Source organism: Alligator sinensis, unplaced genomic scaffold (genome assembly GCF_000455745.1).
Source record: "Alligator sinensis unplaced genomic scaffold, ASM45574v1 scaffold1023_1, whole genome shotgun sequence".
NCBI lineage: Eukaryota > Metazoa > Chordata > Crocodylia > Alligatoridae > Alligator > Alligator sinensis.
The window spans coordinates 556,947-567,090 of NW_005842373.1; the positions used below are offsets into that span (position 1 = coordinate 556,947).

The 10,144-nt window shown below is 47.8% G+C and overlaps 1 protein-coding gene across 4 annotated transcripts in view; it reads left to right on the forward strand.

The window, feature by feature from the left end:
* The window catches only part of LOC102376387 (rho GTPase-activating protein 6), a 77,773-nt gene that overhangs the window by 32,940 nt on the left and 34,689 nt on the right, over window positions 1–10,144 (forward strand). For all 4 annotated transcript variants that reach the window (XM_025210786.1, XM_006029345.3, XM_025210785.1 and 1 more), the window contains one exon: window positions 9,461–9,714. In XM_025210786.1, coding sequence (XP_025066571.1) covers window positions 9,461–9,714 — 254 coding nt within the window. The remainder of the gene's footprint in view (window positions 1–9,460; window positions 9,715–10,144) is intronic.

A 10,144-nucleotide genomic window follows, 5' to 3' on the forward strand; every position in this document is an offset into this window, starting at 1 on the left:
ATGCCTACATGGCTGGGGTCATTTGAGCCCAGTTTTCCTCCTGCCCAGGCAGGGGGTTGGACTTGAAGATCTACAAGGTCGCTTCCAACCCTACTTCTATGATTCTATGATTCCCTCTCTATTGTCGGTAACACATTGCTCCGCACCATGGTCTGCGATGAGCCTGAGTCTAGCATAGCCCATACTCTTTTCCCCTCTATTGTCACCTCCACTGCCAGCACGGGCAGCTTGTCTCCCACCTCAGAGTCAACTCTGGTCCCGTAGCCACACATCCCTACCCGGGTTGTTGATTGTGGGTGGATACTCCCAGTCACGTTGGCTAACAGTGCCTGTTGTCTTGTGGCTTGATCTTGTAGGCCTTGTATTAGTTGGTTTAGCTGCCCCAAGACTTGTTGCTGCAATTCCAGGTCTGGGGTTAGTGTCTGCTTCCATTTCTCTGGCTTATGGACCCAAGGGCACTTTCCCTTATATGGGCGAACCACCGCCTTATGATACATACTGCCATATGAAAACTTCCCAGCCAATGCACCATTGTAGTAGGGGGCCTTCTTGGGGCCGATTTTGCTTTTGGCCCGCCCACCTGTTTCTGGGCCAACCTCCCACCTTCTTTCTAACCATGCCTCGTTGTTAATTAATTAAAGATCTTAATTAGGCGGGAGGCTGCCCATTTCTTGCCCTGATGCCAGGGGGCACTATCTGTGGCTCTATTCCTCCCCTACATCGCAGCCCAAGCCTCGCAGATGGCATTTATAAATTCCTCTCTATTCTGGGGTCTCAGCCACTGTGGGCTTACCCCTTCTCTCTCTAGCTAGGCCTGTCAGTCAAAAACCCACTAATCAGGGCTTGACTCCAAGGCTCTAGCTCTCAAAACTCACTTGGGCTCCTGCACCGTCTCTGGTGCTGGGGTCTGCTCACTCCCGAATACTGTGCCCTCTCTGGTGCTGTGGTTTGCTTACCCCCAAATACTGCATCCTCTCTGGCGCTGGGGTCTTCTCACCCCCAAATACTGCGCCCTCTCTGGCGCTGGGGTCCACTCACCCCCAAATACTATGCCCTCTCTGGTGCTGGGGTCCATTCACACCATGAATACTGCGCCCTTTCTGCTGCCTCTCTGGTCTTCTCCACTCACCATTTATAGGGTTCTGGCCATCCCCTTCCTGTCACCTGACTGACTGGCAGGGCTCAATCCTTAACCTCTACTTGACCGGCCAGCCATGACTGGAAGGTTCGGGATTTAAAGGGTCCACTCTGTTTCTTGGTAACAGGGCTAGGGTTCCTTGTTACAGCCCCTCACTCCTGAATTGCTGCCCTTATGTAGTAGGGTAGTATGGGGATGGGGTGGCAGAAGACAGCCCTTATGTCTGTTTGTAGACATGCTCAGCATTTTATAACTCTGTTAACTGATTTGCATCACACAGTTCAAATTAAATTTCAATTTGAATTAAGGGTTAAGAGATGATCGATCATTGACCATCATGGCAGGGGGCACTGGCTATACACAGTCTATACCAGCGGTTCTCAACCTATGGCCTGTGGGCTGCATGTAGCCCATGCAACACACTGCTGTAGTTCATGTGACATCCTGTTAAGAAAAGTAAAGACATTTGACAGGGTAGAAATGATAGGTATTACAGAATATTGATTTGTATTGTATTACTCTCAGATAACAGATACAAAACATTTTTAAATGGATACACAGGATGTAAATTGTGTGGGTGTGGCCCACCTAACACACTGAGAGCTTCAAGTGTGGCCCACTATGGCAAATAGGTTGAGAACTACAGGTCTATTCATTTGAAAGCCCCTTAACAGAGGTTGGAAGAAATTGGGAGGTGACTTTAATCCTGTTTAGCACTGCTACATTGTTGTAGTTATCTGAAGTGCTGTGCAATTGACCTGATACTTAGTCACTATGGGGTGCTGTTGGCAAATTTGACTTTATTAAGGTGTTACTTTGTGCCTGATAAGTTCTGTTGTGTTGCAAAAACCCAACCGAGGTTCCCTTGAGGGGATTTATATTTGCAATGCTTATCTGCTTATTTGAATTCCTAAGCAGTGTTTTTCTGAAAAGCAAAGCTGCATATACATATTAATTAATACAGTTTAAATTGCCAAATTTGGACTGCCATAGTATGCATAAATTTTAATCCTCATTCAATGAATATTACTTAATTTGGACTAGAGCCACTTTTAATTTGGACTACAGATGTCAGCGTGTATATAGTGATGGCTGTAGTCTGGATTCAACCTGGAAAAATGTAACATCTATAAAGGCCCTATGAGACTCTCCCTCCCTCCTTGCATCCACCCAAATCTAAAGCACCATCATATGCAAGTAGGAGTGACTGTGCCCAATACAAGGTTTTGGTATTTGTTTTATTTATTGTTTAGTTTTGTCTTCCTTGTTTGTTTGTTTGCTTTGATTCTGGGAGAAGTTTCTTGCTGATTTGCATGAATAAAAACAGGCAAAGACTGGAATTCTTACAAAAATCCAATGGTAATGAGAAATATTTTCATCGCAAAACTGTTACCAAAAGAGGTACATGGGCAGGATGGCAAACTCAATATTTTCATATTCAGTATTCACGTACTAAATCTTTGGAGGCAAGGCTGCTGGCTTTTCTTAGACAAATTATTTACGAATATTAAAATGTGCAAAGCCCATGAGATGTGGGGTTCACCTTCAGGGTCTGAAATTAATTGAAGTGAATTTCAATAGAGACAAGTGCAAAGTCTTACACTTGGGATGGAACAATCACATGCACAGATACAGACTGGATATGACTGACTAAGCTGCAGCACTACAGAAATGCACCTGAGTCACAGTGGACTGTAAGCTGAATATGAGCCAACAGGAAGCTCTTGCTGCAACCCCCCCACAAAGAATAATTGGCTGTATTAATTGCAGTGTTGCTTGCAAATCAAGGGAAGTGATTCTTCTGCTCTCTTTGGTACTGGTGAGGCCCTGACTAACGTACTGTGTCTAGTTTGGATACTGTACTTCAAGAAAGATGTGGACAAGTTAGAAAGATTTCAGTAGCAAGCAATAAAGATGACTAGAGGTCTGGGAGCCATGATTTAAGTGGAAAGGTCAGAACTAGGATTCTTTAATCTGGAAAAGAAAGACTGATAGTCTTAAAATAACTGAAAGACAATTATAAAGAGGACAGAGATCAACTTTTTATCTGTGACTGCAGGGGATAGGGATAGGACTAGCAGCAATGGTCTTAAACTGCAGCTTGGGAAATTTAGGGTGGATATTTGGAAAAACTTTCTCACTATGAGGGTGGTTAAGCATGGGAACAGACTACCTTTAGAAGTTGCAGAATCTTCATCCTTGGAAGTTCTTAAGAACAAGTTAGACAAAAACTTGTCTAGGATGGTTTAAACAGAGATGATCCTATCTCAAGCAGAGGGCTGGACTAGAACATGGATGGTGCAGCAGGGACCTCTGACCCTGCTACTTAAGAGGTAGGGAGCCAACACCAAAGGGCTGCAGTTAGGTAGGCAATTGGGTGAAGGTCAACTGCAGAGCAACATGCAGCCAGGGGAGCCCACAGCAGGGGAGAGAGCTGTGGCTGCAGCCCAATAGCTAAGCTGCAACATCTGGGAGCAGGCTGAATATGGGGCCATGTAGGCTGGGGCTCCACCCCTTCAGCTCACCAAAAGTCTGGCTGCTGCACCAGAAGGCTCAGTCTGGCCCTGAGTCCCACTGCAAGCAGAACTCCTGCTGGCCTGAGATGTAACAGGGGGAAACTCAACCAATCAGGTACCTGAGGAGCTGCAAAGAATTAGCAGCCAAAGGGTAGGAGGTAGCTGGTACGTCGGAAACCCAGAAGTGGTTTATCAGTAACTGGTCGGGAACTGGAGGACTGGGTTGTGGCTACAGGGAAGGTGTGGAGGCCATAGAGTGGAGTGTGGTGGGGCACTCTTTTACTGGAAGCTTAGCCTGGGACCAGGGACTCAGAAGGCTGGGGCTGGAGATGTGAGAGTATAGGGCAGGGTCAGGGGCCCAGAGCATATGAGGGGGCTGGGGTCCAGGAACCAGGGTTCAAGGCAGTGCACCAGGGCTGAGGGGCATAGCCAGAATAAAAGGGCCAAGGCTGGGAAGGTTGAGGTCTGGACAAAAGTTCAAGGCCTGAGAGCCAAAAGCTGTGTTGGGGTCAGGGGGGTCCCCTCTGAATGAGTATAGAGTACTGCCAGTGAGGCATGGGTGTGGCTGTAGGGTAGGATGGAGACCATGAATTTAGCTCTTAAGGTGATTAGGGCCAGTGGGGTCAGAGCCCCCAAAGGCTGAGAGGGGCTGCGCCATCCATGTTCTAGTTCAACCCTCTGCTTGAGATAGGACTGTGCGTGGCAGGGTCAGAACCCAAATTAGGCAGGCCAAGTTGAGCCCAAGAGTGGGACTGAGTGTAGAGAGAGAGCATCTAGAGGTCACCAGCCTTTGAGAACAGCTTCCTCTCATTATCTTTAACACCAAGGCGTGGCAGGAAAGGAAGCAGGAGAGATGCTAAGAAGCTGGAGCAGGTGAGCTGGGCAGGATTATGGCAACCACTAGGGGATGATATGGCTGGCCCTAGGGTGCATTCTGCTACAGATTGTCAACCTGTGGCATGCATGACACAAGTGCTATGGGCAACCTCTGTATGTGGCAGATTGGGGACAGCTAGCATAAAGGCAGATACTACAAAAAATCAGAGCAGGAGATTGGGCAGGGAAAACAGCTCAGGGATCAGAAAGCAAAGCAGCAGATCAGTCAGAGGGTAGGGATTGGAGTGGAATTTGGGAAGGGTGTAGAGGGTAATGTGTGGCACATATGCCCAAAAGGTGGTCCCTCACAGAACCGGAGGACCTCCTGATGCCCCTTGTAGAGCTACTTTTCTATGATTCTGAGGCCAACAAGATTCTTGTTATACAATAAGGGCATGCAACCTTAACTCTGCCCTGTGGGAATGGCAGGCAATTATATCAAACAAAAAGGTATGACTTCTCTTAGGGCAGATTTCCCAGGGCATTGTTAAGGCTGTATGGATCTATTCTCTGGGAAGTATCATTCTGTATTTCCTGCTTTTGCAACATGTATGTTTTGGGAATGATATGCTCCCATTCTAAAAGGGCTCCCGTTCTGAAAAGGATCATACCAAATGAATGACCTGGAATTGTCTTACTGTAACTAAGGTTTGGGGCATTTGGGAAATGCCTTTGGGGCATTTCCCTTGTGTTTTGATAATAGGCAGCAGTGAAGTGGGCATGTTTGAAAGGCACCTTGAGGGTAACTTTTAAATGCTTCTCACTTGCTGTTAACAGCTAGACCTCTTGGGCCCTCATGGCTGGAATAGATTGGAAGTCACAGCGGAAGCAAGGAAGCTGATAGCCAAGGGGCTATGAGGAGCTTAGGAAGCAGGATAAGAGGGAGGCTGGAGCTGGCCAAAAGTTAGAGTCCCTCCCCAATTTGGGTATAAGACTCCTAGAAAAAACATGTAGAGGACTCCTGTTGCCACAGGAGTGCAATTTGTGGCATTTATGCACAGTTTGGATTCTCTTTCCATCTATGGCAGAATAGGATCACCCAGGTGAACAAAGTACTGACATGAAGTACACAAGGAAGAGGAGGAGGAAGGAGGTTTTCTCACCCTTGTGTCCTGGTTCTAAACTCTTCTCCACAGATGTGGTTTCTGCCTCAGTGGAGTGGAAACTATGCTATTAGTGTTTTCCACTATATCCAATGATAAATAATAACTGCAGGTGCAGAAAAGCTGTTAAGGGCAGGAGCCCGAATTCAGAACCTCGTTCTGTCAAGGAATCATCCACTTCATTGAGCCAACCTCCCCCTTTCTATCTCCCTCCCCTAGGCTCTACTTTTCATTCTCATAGGGCTGCCCAGAGGGACAGATTCAGGAGGAGGGATGAAGAAATATTTCTGGAATATCTAAGCTATGGCTTTGTGGTTAGAACATTTTAAGGCACTTCGGGACCAGAGGCCAGGGTAAGATGGCCAGGAAGTAGTGAGCTGGACTACTTGGAGAGCAGCATGGCACCAGAGATCCAAGGAGATGAGCAAGGGTCTGGGTTTTCCATTTACTGCAGAAAAACATGAAAAAAACATGGATTGTCTCATTTAAAGGAAAAAACCATGTATTTTCTTCTTTAAAGGAGAAAACTGCAGGAAATGGTGGGTTTCTTGTAGGTTGGCAGTCCTCCAGCCTGCAAAGGGCTGCTTCGAGCTAGGAGGAATGGGAGGAGGGAGACAGGAAGCAGGGGGCACCATGCAAATGTGCATGCACACACATACATGGCTGGCATACAGCTAGGCACGGTGGTTGGAGCAGCCCCAGCAGCTGGATACAGGTAAATCTATGGGGGGTGGGGTGGAAATCCGGAGGGCCAGGGCTTGGGGACTGTCTCAGGGGCTCTGTGGAGCATGTATGTGTGTGTGTGTGTGGGGGGGTGGCAGGGTTGTGAGTAGCTGGATGTGTAGGTCGGGAGGGGTGGGGAGAAGATGTCCAGCCACTGGGGTTGCAGTGGAGCAGCACTGTGCCATGTGGTGCCCCAGCTGCCACTGCCTGTGCTTCTGCATGAATTGTGCTGCATGCAGCTCATGCTGGAGGCTGTCCCTGCTGTGTCGCCACAGACCACCATCCTGTAGCCTGTGTGGAGCCGGGCAGGGTGGGGACAGTTGGGGGCCCCCTCTGACAGGACTGCAGGGGCAGGGGGCTGTGGGTCAGAACCAGCAGGGCTGAGAGGGGTGGGGGGCTGCAGATCAGGCGTGAGGAGCACCAACAGGGTAGGGGTGTTGCAGGTTAGGAGTGAGGGTTAGAGGGGGTGGAGGACTGTGGGTTGGGAGTAAGGAGCACCAGCAGGGTCAAGGGGCTGTGTGTTGGGAGTGCAGGCCACTGGTAGGGATGGATGGTTGTGGGTTGGGAGTTAGGGGTACTGGCAGGGTGGGGTGGGGGGGAGGGATGGGGGACTGTGCATTGGGAGTGAAGGACACTGTCAAGGCTGGGGGGCCTGTGGCTTGGGACTTAGGGGCAGGGCACCAGCATATCAAGTGCTCAGTGCCACAAAGCAGTGGGAGGGACATCCAGCTGGACCCATGTCCTGGTGAACGAAGAGGGTAGGGGAGCTCTGATTTTCCATGATAAAAAACCCAAAATCAAATACCAAAATATATAGGTATTCAGAAGTTATTTTATTATAACAATTTGAGGCACTGTTAGGCTTCCAAATTGCTTTAAAATTGTAAATATATCAATAAAACATTGTGTTAAACAGATAGCTATATATATAGTGGTTTCATTTTATAGCTCTCTGTCTCTATATATAGTGGTTTCATTTTAGTTGCGGGAAAATGTGGATTTTGAGATTTTAATCAGAGAATTTGATGGGTTGTTTTTTTTTAAATCAGAGAATTTGCAATTTTTAATCAGAGAAAACCAAGATCCCTGGAGATGAGTCGGTGCTTCTGGGAGAATAGCCAAGGCTGCTTGAAGAGTTCAGCAATAAAGCTTTTCTGAAAAACAATCTTCGCTGAAAATCCCCTGGTCATCACTGAATGTTATACAAAAAGCTCCATTATCTGGCACCCATGGGAAATGGGGGGTGCTGGATAACCAAATGTGCCGGTTATCTGAGAGGCATCTTTACCTGGTCAGGCAAAGATGCCCCTCCCACCACGTCCGGTGCGTCCACATCTCAGATTAACCGTGCCACCCCTCCCGCCCCTCCCCTGGTGTCAGTGTGCTGGGGGAAAGGGAGGGGGGGCTTTGCGCAGGCTGCTTTACCCCATGGAGGCTGCTTTCCCCCGGTCGGTGGGATTTGACAAAACCGGAAGTCTCACTTCCGGTTTCCCTTTTGCCACGTCAACCGGCGTCAACCGACATGCCAGTTAATAGAGCATGCTGGTTAATGAAGTGCCGGTTAACGTGGCTTTTACTGTATCAACAAATGCTAACAAATAGGGTGTTTTACTAGCAACTATGGGTAAGGACCTAGGGCCACAGTACCTGGGGCCACATCAGTTAGATTTTCCTGAATAGGGCTTAAGGCCAGAAGAGACTTTTAAGGTACAAATTGATGTCACATTTCTCCTGGGGAAAATCATTTTGTTCCAGGATCCTACAGATGTATCTGTCTATTGTCCAACTTTAAGTACCTGTGAAGTATACAAGATAAAAAGTGCTAATACTTTCTCCCCAGGACAATGCTATATATGTCTGCAAGGGTGTAGTTATACCTTGCAATTAACACTTGCTAACTTTAAGGAATGGTAATTGGTTTTAAAATTAGCACAAACTTTGAGCAGTTGCATGTTAAGGGCTAACACCCTGTAATATGCACTGCTTTAACCTGCCCTTAGAGGGCTGATGAACAGATGCATGGCTAAAGCCAAGCTGGCTCTGTGCCTGCCTGGCTTGCCTGCTCTCTGGGGCACTGGAGGTGGCCCAGATTGGGACCCTGCCAGCTCCTGGCAGCCTGCATTGGGCCCGTCAGTCCCTGCCCACCCAGCCTGGGGGCCCACTCCTTCTTGCCTTCTGGGATTGAGCTGCTCCCCTTCCACTTCCCCTTCCCCACCAGTTCAGGTTTTGACTCAGATCAGTCAAGATTGCTTCAAATGAGATGTCTGTTTACAGTCTTCGATCATCTAGTCTGACCTGCTAAATAACACAAGCCAGAGAACTGCACCCAGTGATAACTTAACTGAGTCCTGTAACCACCATTTGGCTAAAGTTTATAATCAAGAAAATGATCCAGTCTGCATTTAAAGATATTCAGGGATCAGATACTCAGTACCCACTACAGATTTCAGATTTTCAATAGGCCTCAGCCTGTACCCTGTTACATCTTGCTATCTTGATAATTTGGCTACTGGTGGTACTCCAAGTTTATCTGGAGAAAAAATGGGTTCAAGGAAACCTTAAAAATGTGATTCCAACTATAAGTAACATGTTGATATCTGTCTGAGTCAATCAGTCTGAAAGGGAGAATTGCTTCTCTATTGCTAGGGTGTTGAATCTGAGACCCTCTGCTTTTAAAGGTGCCCCTCAGCAACACTGCAGCAGAAGGCTTTGGGTTAGCTGCGGGGTATAAGAGGGCTTCCCACCCCACAGCTTGATGTGTAGGAGCTGAGCTCTTAGTCTTTTAGGACAGATACCAACCCACCTACAGAGACAAGTGTCGGTAGGGAGGCCCCAGCTAGGTAGGAAGTGCCCATCTCAGCTGGCAGCTCTTATGTGACCAGCCACTGACCTCTGAGAATGAAGGCTCCATGTGGGAATGAGTCAGTAGCTTCACATTACCTGAATCCTTGGTTGGTGTATCCTGAAGTCCTACTGCATGGTGGAGTGCACAAATCCTGACGGAAAGGAATGCCATTCCCAGGACCACTCCTTCTGTCTTTCTTCTGTCACTCTGTTTTTCACTTATACTAACATACTTTTCCATTTGTGCTGTATTTTCCCAGACTGCTGTCCTCTGGCCTTTGGGATTCCACTCTCCCAAGTCATTGCCAATGATCGGGCACATAAGCAAATGCAGGAAGCAGTGAAAGGCAACCGCAGAGTCTGGTTGGAGGTGGAAGCATCAGTGACTGAATTCCGAACTCAGATTCAGAAGAAATCCCCATTGGGTGGAAGCTGTGTGCGATCCTATGAAGTGCTGACTGATGAGCCACTTTCTCCCATTTTCCTGGACAGAAGATCCCAGAGCCAGCGAAGGGTAGAGCTTCAGATTGGTTCTATGGGGAAAAATATTTGTGCTGGACTCAAGCCTTGGCACTTCAGCAACTAAGGTCACTTCCTAGGGTCCATCACTAGCATGGAGAAACTATGCTAATGTAGTACCCTGGGTTGTACTGGCTTCAGTGGGGTATCTAGCAGCATAAAATCCTGAGATCTCATTGACAATTGGTGCAGACCAAAGACTGGATTATAGTAACTGGGGGCACTTGTACACATGACGGGGGTTTAATCCCCAAGGTTTTATTCTTTGCCCCCTAAATTGAAACAGTGGGGTATAAAATAAAACCCTGAGGCTTAAACTGTTTCAATTTTTTGTCACGTTACAGTGAGGGGCCTGATCCTTTTTCTTGTTGTTGGGGTTGGAGCCTGACAGTGGCTGGGGGCGAGCAGCCCCTGTGCTGGGGGGG